Raw genomic sequence first — 20,323 nt, 5'->3', positions numbered from 1 at the left:
TAGAGGTTCTCCGAATCGCGCGTCCCTCTTTCTCCGAATGCAAATGCAAGCACGCGTGACCCCTCCGCGCGTCTTTGGATAATTTTCAGCTTTCGTTCCACTTCCTTTGTCAATGACCACTTTTGTGATCCGTGCCATGATGGCAGACGAATATCTTACCGATTAAATAGTTTCTGCATTCGGCACATCGGTTGTGTTGCTTTTGATGAAGAAAGTTCAGTTTTCCCAAAAGCACTCCAACCTGCTCTCGTCATTTCGATATTGATCCCACCGCCAAAAGTGATACATATCTTGCCGTATTGTTGCGTCCATCCGAAGATGTTTTATTTGTTCAGCTTGCGACAAGTGACTGGCCGTAACTTTCCCTTTTGTCCGTATTTATCATCATCCCCAGCCCCACGTTGTAACTTCTGTTGTTGTTGTTCTTCATTCATTACCTGGGGTTCCGTCTCCTCGGTTGTTACAGTGACGACGTCGTCATCGAATCCGAGATGGTTGACACCTCCACCTGTGCTCGTGGATTGATGTCTCTGGTCCAATTGTTGGAAAATAAATGTGAAATTTGCTGCGGTGAGCCTTGCTGAGAGCATTACCTGCTTTGCCCGACTCCACTTCTGCTTTGCATTTTCTTAATTAATTTTTCGAGCATCCGATTGATAGTATCTGATTGATAGAATCTGATTGATAGTGTCTGATCGATCGGGAGAGAAACCATGGCCCAAACCCAGCCTGGTCACGTGCTTGCTTTGCCAAAACACTTCCTGTTATTCGGTTCCAAATCATAGATTTGAGTACTATTTGCGTACTGAGACCATGTACATGGCCACATACATGCGCACACACGCACACCGCCAATGATTTGAAACATGAGAGAGACAACGAAAGCTTGCAGGCGTTCCTTTGCATCTTCCCAGCACCCTTTTTGTAAACCACCGGAGTGCATGTGGAATTGGTCCTGACCGCCCCAAGTGGCAAACAGGGCCCTGCCAGAAGGGGGAGCAGATTGGGGGGAGGGGGGGGGTCACTTGGAGTCATGCCCCTCGGCAGTTACTGGGATCATCACGTGACCCCGTTTATTTAGAACTGCGACGCGAAAGACGTTCTCGACGTGCGTGCGTGCAACATTTGAGTTTGCGGTCAAATATTTTATTTCAACGGGCAGACTTCTTGGCCGAATTTGGGAGTCCGTTGAACCCGCATAACACTTGGGACCCCACCACTTGAGCTCCGACGGCGATGGGAGAACACACGAAGGCGGCCGACAGTGCAGTCTGCATCTCCACGGGACTGTGACACGGCGTGCCGCTGTTGGATGAGGCACTCTCCCCACGCCGTCTAAGTCACGGCTTCACCAAGCCAGCCAGCGTGGGTTGGCGAAGGGGGAGCATAGACGGGGAGCGTAGAAGTACTGTACAGCAAAACACTCGATTTTGCTGCACTGGCCTTCTGGTGCCCACTATGGTGTGCAGCAGCAGCCCGAAGCAACTTGGCATGCACGGCAGTCGCCCTTCCAAGCGCTGTCCAGGCTCGACTCTGCTTAGCTTCCGAGATCCGACACATTCTGGGCGATTTTATCACGGGGCATGGGATTGGTAAGACCTATTAAGCAGGGCTTGTTAGGGTCATTTCCTACACTTGGGTTAGAGGCCCGGCCTCACCGACTGGGTCTGTTGACGCGACCTCACACAACACTAATGACACAGAAACAAAGCGCGCAACAGAGCGTATTGTACTTTCAAAGCACCTAACACGTGCTATATTACACTGACAGTTAAGGCATTCCCTTACAACATCCCGACAGCAGGAATGACAATTCCCTGAAGCATTAAAAGGAACCTGTTGCAAGCAATAAAAGTATTAAAACATTGCGACAAAAGCGGTAATGGTTATTATACAATGTGCAAATACTTATATATATAAACGGGATTGGGCAACAACGAAAAATGTAAACACAAAAGTGGAATGGACAATAACATTTCGTAGATATATTCGATCTTTTGATAGAGCACTCGAGGCCACAGGCAACTGCACGGCCACGGTTACAGCAGACTGCGTGATCGAACGCGATTACATTGAGCGCCGCTACTGAAATGCTAAACGTTGACTTCGCCCGTCCCTTGAATAACGCCACGAAACGTCTGGAATTTTTCGTTGTTTTCTTCGCTCAATGGAACCGCTACGCCGACAGCAAAAGCCGCGCATTTATATATTTGTAACTTTTTACTCCGATGTCAAGGCAGTTGGCTTTTATAAACGCTCACCATTCTCACGCCATCACATCAGTTGCCCCGGGGTCTGGTCGACTGGGCAAGCGGCCGTTGGAATGTGCGAACGAGACGGGCTTTTAGCGCCTCGGGGCTTGACGGCAGTCGTGGCGGTCAAGGCCATGGCGCGCCGACTCGCCGATTAATTTAAAGCGATTTGCACAATCGTGTCGTGGGGTGAGCAAGCGGAGTCGCGCATTGGGAGACTATTATCTGCAAGCGGGTCGGCTCATTACACGTAAACGATACGGTAATGTTGCCCTTAGGCTGACGGAAGTCGGACGAAAGTCTGCAAAACGAGACAAGAAAAACACGAAACAATACGAATAAAACTTAATTGTGACAATTCATTGAATTGCTGATATGGGGCAGGGGGCGGAAATCATTGTAAGCCTGCTGGTCAGGCTGTGGGTAGTCAGGACCCAAGGCCATAGAGGGGAGCGGGGCAAGTGGGGCAAGTTTGCTCCAGGGCCTCAGATCTGAGGAAGGCCTTAGAAAGGGCCAAGGGAGGGGCTCAGAAGGGAGGCCTCATCCTGGCATTTCCCCAGGGCCTCCCGTAACCTTCCTGCAGCCCGGGTCAGCAATGAGGAGCAATATGCGTTCCCTGTAAAGCGGTCGGGGAAGGAAAGCCCACAGACATATGCAGGATTATAAAAACATCGAGAAACGGCCTCAATCATTGTAACAGCAAAATGAAACGCGCGTTTAAACAAAGACTGTAAGTAAAAAAAAAAGCCCCAAAAATGCACTTGATCATTGGCTACAGCGCAACTGCAATACATCTTAAGTCCCTTTGAATTGCCTTGCGAACGACGTCGGCTTGCGACAGGGGCTAAAGCGAGGTGTGTACGACCGCAACAGTTTGCCGTTGTCGTTTGCTCCATGCGCCGAGAGCTTCTTCACGAAATTCAGTTCCTGAAGAAGCTCGCAGCACGCGGAGGGAAACGTCGGACATCGTGCCGAACAACGACGCGGTGCGACCCGAGCGCACGCGCACGTCGGAGAGCTGTTAAGAGCGAGGGTTTACCCACAATGCAACCCACGGCCGCCCTCCTTCTGCCCGTCCCTGCCCTCGCCCCCCCCCCATCGCTTGCCGTGTCACCCCGGCACCCCGACGGCAGGCCTCGGGCTCACAGCATCTGCAGCATTTGCTCGGGAATGAGTCCGTTCTTGCCGTTGAGGCTTCCCTTCAGCCACCCGTCCATCGCCGGTTGAACTGCGGGAAGGCACAACACGTCACCGTGAGAGAGGCACACACGCACGCACGCATGCCTGGCACGCACGCCTGGCACGAGGGTTACCACCTCTCTTCCTGGCTTTGCCAGGAGGACGGACACCTCTTTTTGGGACAGCTGTCCGTATGTACTGTGTGTGTATTGAACTTCTTTCGCGCCGTACGTAGCCAACCATGCTCATCGGTTGTGTCCATGGGAAATACAGGGTGCTTCTAATTGTTTTGAAACACTTATATGGGAGTATCGGTATTGTTGAAAAATCTCAGAAGTGTTAACACTTTTTTTAAAGCACCCTGTATACAAGTCTTCCCCGTATATGAAACGTTACAGGTCTGGTTGTTTTTGTCAGTTACACATAATTCTCTCTTACTCCCAACGGTGTCCTTGTTTGGTTCGTTTCTTGGAGCTAAGGAGGTGGCAACGCTACTTAGCACTTCTCTGGGCGGTGCTACAATCGAGGCAGCCTCACAGTCGGCATTTACAATTCATTCTGCGATACGTGGAGGGTGGCGGTGGGTGTCATCTTGAAGGTCACTGCGTACGGTTCGTTTTAGCAGCAAGTCAATGGTTCGACATTCACGTGACAATAAATGCACCACCACAGTCTCAGAGTGGACGGCAAAGTGAGGTTGTCCGAGTGCGCCCGACACCAGCGTGGTGCCCCCCCTTTGAGCATTTCTTCCAAGTCTGTAAAAGTGGTCAAGTGACTCCTAATCTGCATTGCAGCCCTAATTGGTTGACACGTTCTGTACCGCGGCGTTAAGTCCACTCGATGATTCTTCTCGCGATTGCGCCCCATCTCTGCAGCGTCTGACATGTGCACTACGAAGTCGTGGAAGTGCCCCCTCGATCGACCACGAAATGGACAGGAGTAGGGGGGCTACCCCTAAGATTCTACTGATGCATCGATGCATCCATCAATCCCTTTAGATCGATTCTTATGCTCATGATAAGGCATAAAAAACAAAAACTTCCATGTAAACAATGTGTTGTCCTTCCCTCCGCACCTCCGATGAGCACGGGTTGGCGACGTACGATGCGAAAGAATTTCAACGTACATGCGCAATGCGCCATGTTATGACGATGCGCAGGAACGATACCAATGAGACCGGCAGAACGAGAGCGAGAGATAGAGAGAGAGAGGGGTAGAATAGAAATGAGGCAACACACGAAGGAAGACAACGTAGTTGAGCACTTACTCACACGGGTTGCAAACAAAAACGAACGGGACGAAAACAATTTCTATTCCCGAATTCACTCGTGACCTGGAGTCGTGACAATTCTGTCTAATCGCCGTCCGCGTGCGCGCGGGGGATACACCGCCACGAGCCTGCCAGCCACGCCACGGGCCGGAGGTGACTTCCGTTGCTCAGAGGCAGGGGAATGTTTGCCGTGGTTCATAAACAACAACGAAAATCACCGCCACAAAGAGAGCACCTGCAAAAGGCCGGCAAAAAAAACACTCAACAGGTGGACAAATGTCACCGCCACTTTGCAGAACGCTCGCTAAAAAAGATCAATCGCTGCGCGTGCGGTCGAGGTCATATGCGTGTCAACGTTGTCGAGATAATTTTTTTAAATAAGATCGGCCTCTTTCAAAGAGAGCAAATTGTACGTTTCATATGAATATATATCGTTGCACGAGAGTAGCATAATGCATTGAACCACACCCACAAGTAGCTAATTCCCTTAAACGCGCCATCATGGGGCTATTGGCTGTAATCCTTCTTTGAGGGATTAAGGGCTTCACGTTGTGCGTCAATGGACAAAATTCCTCCGAAGATCAACCGCGTCACGGCCACGTTAAAGCGTTGCACGGTTAACGGTCAATAATGTGACCAGAAATCCCGGGATCTACCCTACACCTGTGTACGTACGTACACACACACACGCACAGAAGCCTCGCATATAATTCAGCGGCAAATGAACCATGCGCACCGTGCCCTGCACACAATGAGCGAGCAAGCCGTCGAGATTTCGGGCTCGCGTTTCGATTTACGAATCGATTCGTTCTCTTGTGCGGCGTTATCGACTTCCCATCATCAGCAGCCACGATCTTCTCCACTGCTGGATGTAAGGGCTCGCCACGTCATTGCCGCCACCCCGGGTTTTGCAATTGCCACAATCCATACCGCCTTCGTGCGCGGGTCGCTTTTCATTGCTTCATCTCCGCGGTGGTGGCGTACTCTTGGGACGTGTCTTCCCTCCTCAGTCACCAGCCTTGCCCATCAGCCACCGTCCCTTCTGGCGATATGGCCAGCCCAAGTCGGCCTTCACCAACAACCAATACTTACGGCCTGCTGTCAATCCACCGGTGGATGATGAAGGCCTCCCATTTTGGTCGTGGGGGAACGTTGTGTGAACGTACTTCACCACGCTGGCTGCTCAGCGCGGCTTGGAGCAGGGTTGGAGGGACACCCTGGTGCGATAACACGGATTTCAACTGATGAAATCGATCCACGAACTGCTGTCTGCATACGCGATACCGCAGGGAATGTGCGGTGCGCGCTGAGACAGAAAAGGGAAATGACTTACAAGCAATGACGTTCAATTCGGAGGCTCTCTTTGATCGTCGTCGTGAGCTGCGGGGACCCCTCTGACCTCTTCACATTTCAACAGATCCGCCTGGCCCGGGTTCTATTTCAGCTCTGGGCACCCGCGCATCACAGGCAGTCTTCTTCCTACAATGGCATCTCCCCTTGCGGGCAGTAGTGGGGTGGGGGGTGATGGGGAAAGGGGGCTGTTGACGCTCCGTGGTAGAAGAGTCATCTGCCAGCAGGTGCGAGGGCGACGAGCACCATGAGTGTGTGGCTGGCATAAGACCAGTTAGCGCGGCATGCTTGGCACGGGCTATGGTACACGGAATGAAACGGGGGTCCCCCACCTGTCCGCTTCCCCCTCCCGCCCCCATCTCTTCATAGCCCGGGGCCAGAGCCACCCGCAAGGCCCAGTACAGCAGCACAGCCTACACACTCCACAGCCATGCCACTGGTGGAAATGTTTCTTCTCGCTGACAAAAGGCACGGTAGTTGGGAGACGCTTCTGTCGAAGCTGCAGCCTGCGACGGACGACGGCCGCGCGCTTTGGTTCGAGGGCCGCACATTTCTTCCGGCAAAGCTCGCCGAGGTGCTGCGGCCTAGCCAGCCTGCGGTGGCATCGGCGTTGGGCGCGTGCTCGCTGGCGAGCGAGAGAGAGCGAGCGCGAGATCGTGATCGCGTGGATGGGGGGGCGGCCCCCCCCCCCCGTCTTGGCAGCGGCCTGGCTCACGGCGTTGGCTGCCGGGTGAGCGGCGGAGCGGAGACGGCCACCGCCGTACCGGTTAAACTACTAAACTATTTTTTATTTTACCAGGTAAGGCCCATTGAGCTATGTAGCTCTTTTTCAGAAGTGACCTGGCTACCACAAATGATGGCTCAACAAAGTGGCTTGTCGCGTGGACATTTATAGCAGCCAAATACAGTACTCTAAACCCATGTTGATTCTAAAAGTGGAAGGAAAAATCGGAGGAACTGGAGAAAAATCCACGCGACCACAAGAAGAGAGACACGCAAACTCCCAATATACAACAGCAGTCAGGGTCAGGATCGAACCCACGTCCTCCTGTATACCAGGCAAGGTAGTGAACATCTAGCCACCGTGGTGGGTTACACATCCCCCCCCCCCCCGAACAAAGCGGAGCGATATTTGGCTTCTTATAAGTATAAATGTGAAAAAAACTCGCTCATAATGGAATAAGTTTTGTTAAGTGCAATGAATGATAGCACCTTGAATGGCTTACAGAGGCGCCGTGACCCCATCACGCACAGCATATACAAATAAAAAATATATTTTACAAGCGGTTCGATGGCTGTATTATAACTTCAAGAATGTATGTTAATCAATTAACGATTCATCGGTTGCCTACATAAGAGACAATAAAGCATACGTCCAATTGAAATTCACTGTATACCGTCATTTACATTGATGTGGGACTCGTCGATTTCACTTGTCGCTGTTTTAATGTTCGGTTAAATATTTACGCTCCGTGAAAAGTGCCAGGACCAAAGGACTAAAACCCACTTCAAATGAAGGATTCATGAAATAAAAAATGAGGATTTTCTTTATTGGGAAACATTTGGCTTGGTTTTGTTTTTGCCGTGCGCTACTTATTCATTGCGCGCTCTTGGCCGGCCGTAATCTAAATTCACTCAAATGTTTTTAGCTAGTTCTTCATCGATCTGGGCGACAGTTACGACGACAACGACGAGTACTGCCTCATTGCTCGTCTCACGGCTGCTGCCCGTGGTGTTGATGGTCAGCGCGCTGCTGGACTTGCATCCCAGTAGCCAATTCGAGCTTCAGACTTGTCAGTTGGAAGAATTGGAAGGTTTCTTAAATCTACCGGTCTCTGTGCACCGTGCAGTATACGTGATTACACCAACGCAGTTAGTCGGTCGGTAGCGGTCGCGCGTGGCAGAGCAGACTGTGCGTATTCACGCCTCTTCCAATATATTTGACCAGCGTGGAAGAGTAGGCCAAAACACCCTCGAGAGTTTCCTTGAGAGGGGCGCTCTCCAGGAACTCTCCCCCTTTAGTGGAGGCCCCTCTGCCGGCAGTGACGTGAAAAGGCAATTCGCAGGGCTGGCACATTTACCTTCTACTCTGCTAGCAAACGCTGGAATCAAACTGGAGCTGAGAGCGCCTCGCAGCCCCCCGGTGATTGGGGGGCACAGCGACCACGGCAAAATCCACTAGAGGGGGGCAGTCGGGCGGTGCAGAAACTGCCAGAGAGTGTATCCCCCCCCCCCCCCCCGAGTCGGCAAGAACTCGTGTCGCCGGGGTGACACCGCGCTGGAAACGTGCGGGGCGATGAGGAGGATGACGATGAGGATGATGACGAGGAGTAGGAGGATGAGGATGATGATGCACAGGCGGGCGCGAGACCTTCTGCCAACACAAAAGGCCTCGTCGCCGTTGCCAGGGCGGATTGGAATCGACCTCGCTGCTCACGGGGCCTTTGCGCCGTTCTTGACAGCGCTTCTCGGCTGACCAATTCCACGGGCAAGATTTTTACGCCCCAGTCGAAGGCGTAAGCGTGCAAACGTCGTCTTTGTTGTTGTAGTTGTTGTGTTCCTGTGGTTTCCTTCCTCCTCAGCGCCGCATCGACTCCAAAGCGTTCGCCGGGGGGTGAATGTGCCCGGGGTGGGGGAAGGGAACTAGATTTTTTTGCGATGCGGTGGGTGGGGAGGGGCGAACGGGTCACGGTGACACCGCGCGGAAATGCTGCGTGGAAACCTTTACAAAACAAGCTGGGGCTCAAAAAACCAAAGCGTGGAAAATGAATAGCGTCTGGTGAAAGCGGCTTGCGGCTGCACCAGCCTATTAGCGGCGCGCTTTGCGAGTACAGACACACAGACTGCAAGTGCCGCCCCGCCTCCAAAGCGCACAATTCACGTGTTGCTAAATCCCCTTTTTCCTGGCCCTCAGCTGCACAATTCTGGGCAAGACATCAATCAAAATAAAAAGCTCTCTGCACGGAAGAGAACGTCAACACAGGCTGCAGTGGCCCTCTGGGGAATGGGAAGGAGCCCTACCCACCCCCTCCCGCACACATTACACAACACACCGTGCAGTAGCAGGGATCGCGTGCCTCTGGTGGTGCCACCCACCATGACTCATGTCACTCAGAGAAAACGGGCCACGCTTCCACTGTGACACAAAGACACTACCCCCTCCCCCTGTATAGCCTGAACAGACTGCTGGGGCAAGTGCTGTTAGCGAGCAGCACCTATGAAGGCCTGCACGGTACACGAGGGGGGTGGGTGGCCAGCACCACGCCCGACCGCCTTTGTCTCCCCGGTGGCGATGTAGGGGAGCGGTAGCGTAGCGGTTGACGCGCTTTGCTACAAACCCGATTCCCGCTCACGGCCAACACCAGTGGGCGATTATCTCAACCGGTCCTGGGTCTCCCTTAGCTCGACTCAGCCTCAAATGAGTACCTGGTGCAATTATCTGAACCGGTCCTGGGCCTCCCTTAGCTCGACTCAGCTTCAAATGAGTACCTGGTGCGCTGCGTAAAAAACAAACACCGCCACTGTGCCACACGCACGCACGCACAGGCGCGCAAGCCGCACTTCCACTCGGCAGTCGCAGACGCTGCGGGCAACAAAGCGCGAGACAGCGGCGTGTTCCGTCCTCATCTGGGGGGAGGGGGGGGGGGCTCTGACTAAATTAGGGGGCGCCAACTGAACGCCCAGAGGAGGAAGCAGCCTCAGCTGCAGGCCGGGGCCAACCCGAGCCAGCCCCAGGCTCAGCGAGGCTCAGGGGCTGCGAGGCAGGGAGGGAGGGAGCGCAGTGCGATGGAGGGTGGGGCACAGTCAGGGGAGAAATGGTAATTTTAAAAATAATATTATAATTATTAGAATAATATGGAAATATAATTATTATTATAATCATACAAGCACCGCCTGCTATTATTGATTTATTGCTTGGGGGCACTAGCACACTTTGCACACCGGGGAAGTGAGCGTGCGTCAATTCTCATCTGAAACAATTCGAAGGGCACCCCCAGCGGAAGCTGTCCGTGCGGAAGAAAGGTGATTCAACACCTGGCCTGCAAGTGGGTATTAGTCTTCCAGCGGGGGCAGGGGTGGGGCGATGAAAGCTGCTGCTTCTGCTGTGTAATTCCCAACGGAGTGATTTGTAAGTGAAATCCAAAAACGGATAATCACGGGGTCCTGAGGACGATGGAGCAGGTGAATCGTCACACACACACACACAACTCACCGTTGTGGAAGATGTCGCCTTTGCTGAAGTCCAGCACCGTACCGTCGTCGGATTTGAAGTCAGCGATCGCGCGTGCTTTCCTGTGGAGAGCCAGGTGAAGGGGTGGGGGGCATGGCGGGGAGGGATGTTTAGATGAGAGCGTGCGGTTAGTGTGGTGGGTGGATGCACAGAGGGGCTGACTTGAACAGCTCAGTGGTCAGGGGGAGAGGGATGGATGGGTGCGATGTGTCACGGTGCGGTAAAGCCACGGCAAAGCGAGAGGCGTTGACACGGAAAGGTGTCGACACAAAGGGAGTAGCTTCTGTGGGACATTTTATGGACATTGAGGGATGTTTCTTCCCCCGAAGGCAAAGAAAAAGCCACTGGACAACTGCCGATTAGCACGGCTGGCTACGTACGGTGCGAAAAAAGTTCAACATACATACTACATGCAAACCACCGCACCTGGGACAGCAGTTCCCACGCTGTACTCACGTGTTGATTACCCAAGCACACGAGCACAATAATCAACACTCAAGTGTTGCCATTTCCTTATGAACTTCGAAAAAATCTTGTGTGGTTGGTATGTGCATCATTATTATTATGGTAGTGTAGCGGTTCACCCGAGTTCGATTCTCGCTCACAGCCAACACCAGTGACGATTATCTGAAATAGTCGTGGGCCTCCACTAGGTCCACTCAGCTTCAAATGCGTAGCCGGTGGAGAGTGTGAACATCGCTCCTAGGGCGACAACGGCGGCCGGGCGTGGTGCTGGTTACCCACCAATTCCCAATGTTGGCTCCGAATTCCATCCAAGAATCGATGAGTGTTCGTTTTAAAACACTGCGGTGAATGGTAGCACCTCTAGCGGCTACTGGGGTGATGTAAACCCATTGCTTACAGTATAAACGAATACAAAAACACATCACTTTGGAAACACGCAAATTAAATGTACACATATCACGAGCTTCATAATTGATAGAAATTATTGCTCTGCATCTGCATCAGCCATACGAGCGATTAATTTATCGATATTTAGAACTCCAAACACGTACACGAAGGGCGGCCCCACAAATCAGGGGGGGGGGGGTGTCACGTTGAAGGCAAATATGTATGGTATTTAAAAAGAATACATCTTGTTGGCGGAGAAAGTAAGCAGGTTGCCACACACGTGGTAATGAATGCAGCGTCGCCACAAACTTATTTCGTGAGAATTTCTCACCCCCCCCCCCCCCACCGTTAGGGAGGGGGTGGCAATAATGTTTTGCACTACACAGATGCTAATTGGTCGACATACAATGTCCGAGTAAAAATGAAATCCACTTCATTGTCACACTAATGATTAGCCACCACCGTTAACGGGTTTGAAACGTGCACCCGAATATCGCTGCCCGCATTTGCACGTAAGTAGAACTTCTTTCGCGCTGTACGTATAAATAAAATGACGCAAAACTGTACGGTAGAAACGAGCGCGACTGTATACGGAATGCTACCAGCCACGGGCGAATGTGATCGCAAATACTTTACAAGCGTAGATATTGCAAAACTAACACACACACACACACCCTCGTGAAAAAAAACCGATGACCTGACATTTATAAGCTCAAGTTACAAATTAAAGCGGAGAGGAAAAGCCTCGCTTGACGCAGATAGTCAACAGACAGTTGTATTAGCCACTCAAGAACATTAAAGCCGGTTATGAATGCTGTTTATATCAGCCGTCGAGTTGAGGGTTATTTTTGCCACAACAATACCAGGACCAAATTTTTATTTAAAGCTTGTTTTGCAGTCGATACGTCGTGAGAAATAGTTTTAAAATTTTGTATTTTATTATTTCCCTTCTACGTGACTTTACCGAAAGAACCAAGAATATGAATACCAGGACCATCTAAAATTAAAGATATTTTTTCCCCCCGGCTTTCGGAAAAAACTTCACGCCATGTGTGCGGCCCACTGCTTAAACGGTCAAATGCAAACGAACAAGCGATGGACTTCATGATTACGCAAACATCGTACGCCCTTAACATCAACATCCCCTTGTCTGACCATCCCCTTTGACTGGCCACGCCATGGACTGGCCACACACCATGGACTCCTTTAAATCTTCCCCTCAACCTCCTTAGCACTTGCTTCCTTGGGCCTTGCACATCCAGTAGAAACAGGAGGTACAAGCTACTACGCAAGAGAGCACAACGAGAAACACAACAAACGCAGGCCTCATTAGGCTGTAAACTGCTCTTGCCTAATAGATCAGGCTGGGACAACATGTCGTCTCGAAATATAAACACGCATTAGCAAGGTCCCTACTGAGGCCGGCAGTGAGCCTGCAAATGAATACTTTTGACAATAAAAAAAAATTAATTTGATTGGTAATGGATAGAAACAACAAGTGTATCAGTAAACGTGTTCTCTGTTTCTACACTCTTAAGAACAAACACACGAAAAAATATGTTTTTTTCCATAAGAACAATACGTGTATTCAAATAATCCTGGGTCAAAAGAAAGTTCTTGAACGAGATGAAAAATATTTTCATTTATGACTGAAATACATCATTTGTGTACTGCGTATACATTTCTGATGTCATTACGAAAGGAAAGGTTGCCTCACACCCCACGAAACGTGTGGATTTGTTCATCTGACACGGACACCACTCAATGAAATCAACGAGACATTTTTATTAATGGGAGGCCCTCTGATACGGCTCTCCCCTTGGGCCACGGTTCCGACTAAATATTTTCACGTCGTTAGGAGCAGTCTGCACTTGCAGACAGACGCGAAGGGAAGTCGGCGCTCCGCGAGAGATGCCCTAGCCCGATTCGGACGCTCGCAAAGCAAACGCCCGCGTGGACGCATTCACAATCTCGACAGGCATCCGCGAAAAACTGACGAAAGAGCCAGCCCAGCCGCGTTGTTAAATTGCAGCGGATTAAAATTACAACAAATGCCGCTGAGATGGAGCGAGATGGAGTGAGTTGGCAAGCGGGCGCCCGCTGCTGCGACGGGAGTATCGCCCTCGTCCAATAATGTGTAATTTTCGTGTCACTACACGAGCCAAGTCGTGCAGTAATCAACAGTGTGGGGGGGGGGGGGGGGCCTCTGCCGTGACCTCCATGGCCCCGTTCGACCCGCGGTGAACGCGCTCTGGGCTTGGCGATCTCATTTTTGACACGAGCGGCCTCGGCTTCTCTCTCTCTCTCTCTCAAGTTCGCTGCGAATTGCTAAAAAAATAGCCGCTGTAACCCTTGCCCCGAGGGCTACGGCCGTTTAAACTCACCTCGCCACCACAATCGCCAGGCTCGGTTAAAAAAAAAAAAACCCCAACACTTAACGTGGGAACAATTAAGTTGCATGTAAACGTGTTGTCTTGAGCAGGATATTATTCTAATGTAACTGACAATCCAGGGCTATTCGTGATTTGGAGAGACTTACACGTTTACCCAGAATGCCACTTCAAAAAATGAGAGAATTCCTGGGCAAACCAGGACAGGTGGCAACCTCCAACCATAACTGTTGGCACCCCCCCCTCAACCCATCACGAGCAGTGATCTTGTCTCACCTATCCTCACTCTCGCACGGAATTTCCGGAACTAAGGCCGCGTGAATCACGCTCATCGCGGCTGCGGCAGCGGGCGGGAACATGAAATACCTCGGCGCGCTGGGTTCGCCTCAAACCCAAACGCCCTCACGCGCACCATTGCGTGCGCGCATCTGCAGTTCTTTGACAATGTTTTGAAGGGGAAAAAAAAATACTCGCTCGTGCATGTCACACGCTGGCACCCGCAGAAACGCACCCCCGGCCCTCACCCCCTCCAGCGCCACGGCGCCGTCACCGAAGAGCGCCACGTTGGGCTGTGGAAAACATGGCGAAGTCTCGCACCCTCTCTCTCTCTCTCTGCCCCCCGTGTCTCCACGTTGCTGCCTCGCATGTGTGGTAGTCGGTCGCTCATTTGCGAAACGTTCTTTGGCGAGTCACGCAATTTGTAACCATTAGTCACGTCATTTTAATGTGAAATAAAAACTGTAAGCTGGATGTAAACTAAAAATTACAACAATAAACTATTTTTTATTTTACCGGGTAAGGCCCACCGAGCTATGTAGCTCTTTTTTAGAAGTGACCTGGCCACGTTTGACAGCTCAACCAAGTGGCTTGTCACGCGGAAATTTAGAGCAGCCAACTACTCTAAACGCGTGCTTCCGAATGTGGAGGGAAAAATCCGGAGGACCCGACAAAAAATCCACACGACCACGGGGAGATCGGGATCGAACCCACGAGCTTCCCACGACTTCCTGCATACCAGGCGAGGTAGTTAACATCTCGTGACTGTGAGGCCCCTCCTGGCGGTGCCACGGATGTCCTATTAGATGTGGCACTTAAGCCCCATAAAGCCATCGGTGCCTCACTAAATGTCTTTCGGTTGTGCAGCGAATCTCAATCGCACGTTCGACGAAGCCCAGACGTCAGACATGTTATTCAAGGAGGTAACCACGCAACCTGTGACTGTCTCGTGCAACGGCTTGTGGAAAACGCAGCTCGGCGACAAAACCAAAACATTGCCGAGGACGCGGAAATCTTGTGGCCCAATATCGCAAGCGAAATTTAAAACGTCCATTCCGTTTCACGGGGCGCAATTAGGCTTCCGATGTGTTGGTCAAAAAAAATTACGAATAATCCCATTCAACGTTCGAACCAAGCGAGTCTCGATTGAAACGTTACTTTATTTTAAGTCTGGCGAAGGTGAAAATGGTATGCCTTACAAAATAGGGTTTTCGTAAAAAAAAGATATATTTTAAATCACATGACATCAAATTTTGCCGGCACAACGTTGCATTTTTGAGGTGACGGTTAAGAGCCAAAGAGGTCAGGGTCCTGCTCTCTCTGAAGTCGCGCGTGATTACCTGCGGTGGACTAAATTATACCGGGCTTGGCTGCGAAATTGTTCCGATTCTGTGGCCAGCACGGTCGACATGGGGGCTGTAGAGCAGAAGCTGGCCCCGTTGTGGATTAGTCATGTTCACTTGAATAAGGAAAAAGCACGGCAGCGACAAAGGTCACGCCAATCTATTCAGAAGAACGGAAAACGATTTCTAGCGACGACCTTTTTATCCTCCGCCCGGAGTCAGTAACTTGGCAACGTGTGATTAAAATTGAAGGTTCGGGTTTACCGGTGATTTTTTGTTTGTTTGTTACAAAAACAATAATAATTATAGTTGCTTGGCTCATCGCTAAATAAAAAAATCACCTAGCATGCGAATTTAAAAACATTGAATGCAACTGGGTTCTGGAGAAATTTACCGTGTGAGATACCATTGTACTCTTTGTCAGATCTTTCACCAAATAATCCAGCAATGCTGCTGTGGTGTAACGGTCAGCAGCGCGCTACCGGACTCGTAAACAAGAGTTCGCGGTTCGATTCCATCTCCCGGCATGGCAGTTGAAATAAGCGGTGCAAAGTTTCTCAAATTCGCACGCGCCTCTGTCCGACGCGGCACACACGGTTAGTCGATCGGCAGGCCTGCCATAGTGGGGTAAAGTTATGGGTACTCCCAACATTTTCAGAGACGTTCTGCCAACGGTGGTAAGAGAAGCAAGTTTAAAAAAAACATTTGGAAAGGGGCTCTCTAGAGCCAGCAGTGTGTGAGCAAGCAATCGACTCCAAACGGGGCCACAAGGATCGGTAGCGATTGAAAGCAGTGGCCGAAGCGGAGAGAGAGGAGGGAGAAAGCTGCAGCGTGTAGGCCGTGTGTGGGATTATAACTTTTTGTTGTTCCATTTTTCACTCAGTAGTGACCGTTGCAGCAGAAAATACCTGGAGACCATCCACACAGCCAGGCCTAGACGAGAGTGAGGACTGCGGAGGGAAAGACGGGGGGAGCGGGACGGGGAGGGGAGGTGCAAGACACAACATGGCACACAGCTCAGGAAAGACTGAGGGAATGAGGATGTCGACATGACTGTGAGCTCCTGCTTTTGTCATTGCTGTTATGGTGGGGCTGAAGTGCAATTCAGTGGCAGTGGTAGCAATGGTGGTTGTAGCGATGGTGGTGGTGGTCATGGTAGTTGTGTTGGGAGTGGTGATGGTGGTTAGTGGTGACGGTAGTAGTGGTGGTGACGGTAGTAGTGGTGATGGCAATGGAGTGGTGATGGCAGTGATAGTGGTGGTGGTAATCGCGGTGGTGGTGATGGCAGTGGTGGTGATGGCAGAGGTGGTGATGGCAGTGGTGGTGATGGCAGTGATAGTGGTGGTGGTAATCGCGGTGGTGGTGATGGCAGTGGGGGTGATGGCAGTGGTGGTGATGGCAGTGATGGCAGTGGTGGTGATGGAAATGGTAGTAGTGGTGGTGATGGTAGTGGTGGTGGTGGTGATGGCAGTGGTGGTGGTGGTGATGGCAGTGGTGATGGCAGTGGTAGTAGTGGTGGTGATGGCAGTGATAGTGGTGGTGGTGATGGCAGTGATAGTGGTGGTGGTGATGGCAGTGGTTGTGATGGCAGTGATAGTGGTGGTGGTGATGGCAGTGATAGTGGTGGTGGTGATGGCAGTGATAGTGGTGGTGGTGATGGCAGTGATAGTGGTGGTGGTGATGGCAGTGATAGTGGTGGTGATGGCAGTGATAGTGGTGGTGGTGATGGCAGTGATAGTGGTGGTGATGGCAGTGATAGTGGTGGTGGTGATGGCAGTGATAGTGGTGGTGGTGATGGCAGTGATAGTGGTGGTGATGGCAGTGATAGTGGTGGTGATGGCAGTGATAGTGGTGGTGGAGATGGCAGTGATAGTGGTGGTGGTGATGGCAGTGATAGTGGTGGTGGTGATGGCAGTGATAGTGGTGGTGGTGATGGCAGTGGTGTCCGGGGAGGACAGGCGGCTTGCACGTGAGTGGTTCCCTGCCTTCCACCCCCAGGGCCCCTGTGCACCGGCCTGCACTCTGGCGCATCGCAGATCTCGGATTTAACAAACAAAAACAAATTGTGCGACATGAACTCGCCAAATCCTCACCCTGTCCTGCAGAGACCCTGCGCTCGCTCAAGGCCCATTAAAGCTGCAGTAGCACGGCAAAGTGTGCGAGCGGCGAAAATACTCAAGTTTATTTTGTTATTATTTCCCCATTGCGGTTTGCTATAAACAGACGCGATGAATCTGCCTGACCCAACTAATCTAATCAGACATTTGCACATTGTGCCATCAGCTAACGGCTGTCAGCGGCTTCAAAACGTTACGCATTTCTGCGGGGCATTTCAACCGATTTAGGTCTGCGCCGAATCGTCATACATCTCGCGAGGGAGATTGTACTTGAATGGGACCCTGGGCCACCCGTCAAAAAGAACGCCCCTCTCCGCACGCGGCGCTTTTACCGGCCAACGCTTCCGCCGGCGGTAATCGGCACACGTCCATCGGATCCAAGAGTGGCTCCTTGAGCACAGATCTTGGGGTGTGTGTGTGGAGATAGGGGTACGGGGGCTCGACTAGGGCAAGGGCAAACCTAACCAGGCCCCCCCGTAGCGATTTGAGATTTGAGCACCCCATATACCGGATGCGCGTTGGGATATGAAGTCCAACAAAAAATCCTTGACTACTGCCCCCCCCCCCCAACCTATTTACTTCGTGAATGCAAAGTCCCTAAGCCAAGAAGCGGTTGCTTCTGGTCCTGCCGTGTTGAGGGTGAGTAGCGAGGAGAGACCACCGCTGAGTTCGTGGATTGGGCAGACTTCTAGGACGTGGCGCACGGTTTTGCTCCACCCCACAGGCGCACAGCGGGGGGCTCGCTCTTGTGCCCCATCGGTGGGGGTCGGCGGCGAGGCATGGACCTTGACCAGTCACGGCCCTCCACCCTAAAAATACTACGTGGGTTAGAGGGGGGGGGCAGTAAGCCCAATCACCCTTCCCTACCCCGTATCCCGTGGGCACCAGGCCTCGGGATTGTCGTCCGCGGAAGATCGATCCCCTACCGCTGGTGCTGTTGTGATGGGGGCTCTTGTTTCATTAAACAAACATTAGATCCTCCTACTAGCCCTTTGGGGCCGTCCATAAATGACGTCACGCGTTTTTGGGCGATTTTTGACCCCCCACCCCCTCGTCACACTGCGTCACAAAAAGTCAGCCCCCCCCTCAAATATGACGTCACAAAGCTCTGCCCCCCCCCAAAAAAATAAAACATGCTTCAAATCGCTTTAAACTATTGTCATTGTAGTGCGTATTTAATGTGGCGCTGCACTCTGATGTTGTAGGAGAAAACATTTATTACAAAGTCTATTTAATTAAGTAGAACGTGTTGTCTGTATTTATTTAAAGTTGATGTGACGTCACATTTCTCAACCCCCCCCCCCCTCGTCACACATCGTCACAAATGTCTGACCCCCCCCCCCAGGTGCGTGACGTCATTTATGGACGGTGGGGGGGGGGTGCCCCGTTTCATTCCTTGCACCCGCGGTGGGGAGGGGGGTAGGTGGGGGGGGTGGGGGGCGGTGGGAGGCGGTTGGGTTTTGGGGGGGGGGGTGATGGGGGAGCGGTGATGGGGGGCGGAGGGGGCGGTGGTGGGATGGGGATGGGGAGGCGGTGATGGGGGGGGGCTGGTGGGGGCTATTATACGACACGCGCTGTCAGGGTGCCACGCGCAGCAGGAAGGGGCCTCAACCACCACCCAGCCGCCCACCCCACTTGGCACCAACTCTGCTCGCCTCGCTCGCCCACGCACCTCGCTAACCGCGCGCGTGCACACCCCGCACACAGCACGTGCACGTGACCACCACACACCACACAGCCCGCGCGCGAACGGCATTGCAGGAATCCGGGATTAGCTGCGGTTCGCCGTGACCTAAATTCCTCGCACTGTATAGAGGGCGACGGCGCTCGACCCGCAAGGGGCTCCAGCAGAAGCGAACGCGGCAGGCCGGGCGAGCCACGCGGTGAAAAGGGGAAGAAAGAACGAAGCTGGACATTGAAGACAACGGCGGAGAATGAATATAGAATGGAGGGTGGGGGGGTGGTGGAGTTTTTAACCAAAAAATAAATGACCCGGTATTTAGGAGCTGCTCCATCTGTGTGGATGTGTGTGTGTGTGTGTGCCGGCCTTCATAGGTGCTACCCGCTAACAGCACTTATCCCAACAGTCTGTTCAGGCTGTACAGGGGATCCTTTGTCTTTGTATATAGTGTGTGTGTGTGGGGAGCGGTGGCGCAGCGGTTAGCGTACTGCGCTGCGAACCCGGCAACCCGAATGATTTTCTCCCCTCTCACGGCATCCAACATCATGGGCCTCCCCCCCTCGCTCGAGTAAACATCGCCACTCGGGAGAGACAAAGGTGGCCGTGGTTGGTGCTGGCCACCCACCCCCCCTCGTGCGCCGTGCCGGTCTTAATAGGCGCTCGCTAACAGCACTTGCCCCAGCAGCCTGCGAAGGCGACACGGACGACGGCCGGGTGTCGATGGATCTCTGCGGAGTTTGCGTCTCTCTGCGTCGATGTGTGTTGGTTGTCGATGCGAACGCGTGCGAGCCAGGGGTATTGATTTTGCACAAAAGCGTTATCCCGTTTTGTTTATTCCCCAGGTTGGCCATGTGCTGTTGCGGGATTCTACCGTCGGCAGGCAAAATATTTCACAAGTGGGGGCAAAAAAAAAAAAGTCACCCAACAAAAGGCCACGAAACTTTGTCGCAATTCAACGAAAGCACGCTCTGAAGAGAAAGAGGGCGACCGGCATCCCGGTTGACCGTAGTCTGTGAGCCACGTTACCATTCCAAAGCAAATCGAGAGTATCCTTCATTCGCTAGCGATGAAACGTAACTTCACTGTCGACGCGTCTAATGAACGTACTGCAGTGGAATACTATGCATGCATGCATGTTGAATTTATCTCGCACGGAACGTAGCCGAACGTGCTAATCAGAGGTGCAATATGGCAAGCAGCCTTCACACAGCCCACTCTGTTCAAGCCAGAAACTAAAACTATATAAAAAATATATATTTTACCACGTAAGGCCCACTGAGCTATATAGCTCATTTTCAGAAGCACCCTGATGATCACAAATGATAGCCCAATGAAGTGGCTTATCACCATGTGGAAATCTATACCAGCCAAAATACTCGAAA

General features: G+C 52.0%; 1 protein-coding gene across 5 annotated transcripts in view; it reads right to left on the bottom strand.

Moving 5' to 3' along the window:
- Positions 1 to 447: 447 nt before the first annotated feature.
- The window catches only part of ARHGAP10 (Rho GTPase activating protein 10), a 100,978-nt gene continuing 81,102 nt past the window's right edge, over positions 448 to 20,323 (bottom strand). For 3 of the 5 annotated variants that reach the window (XM_061552376.1, XM_061552379.1, XM_061552377.1), the window contains 3 exons: positions 16,052 to 16,093; positions 10,265 to 10,344; positions 448 to 3,480 (listed from right to left, as the gene is read on the bottom strand). In XM_061552376.1, the coding sequence (XP_061408360.1) occupies positions 3,395 to 3,480; positions 10,265 to 10,344; positions 16,052 to 16,093 (208 nt within the window). In that variant the 3' untranslated portion in view covers positions 448 to 3,394. The remainder of the gene's footprint in view (positions 3,481 to 10,264; positions 10,345 to 16,051; positions 16,094 to 20,323) is intronic. The other 2 variants (XM_061552378.1, XM_061552380.1) reach the window with 1 other exon arrangement.

This window comes from Lethenteron reissneri, chromosome 16, assembly GCF_015708825.2.
Source record: "Lethenteron reissneri isolate LAM-NWPU_2019-01 chromosome 16, ASM1570882v1, whole genome shotgun sequence".
Classification (NCBI taxonomy): Eukaryota; Metazoa; Chordata; class Hyperoartia; order Petromyzontiformes; family Petromyzontidae; genus Lethenteron; species Lethenteron reissneri.
The sequence above is the reverse complement of the archived record's forward strand: the minus strand, read 5'-3'. Positions and strand labels throughout refer to the sequence as shown.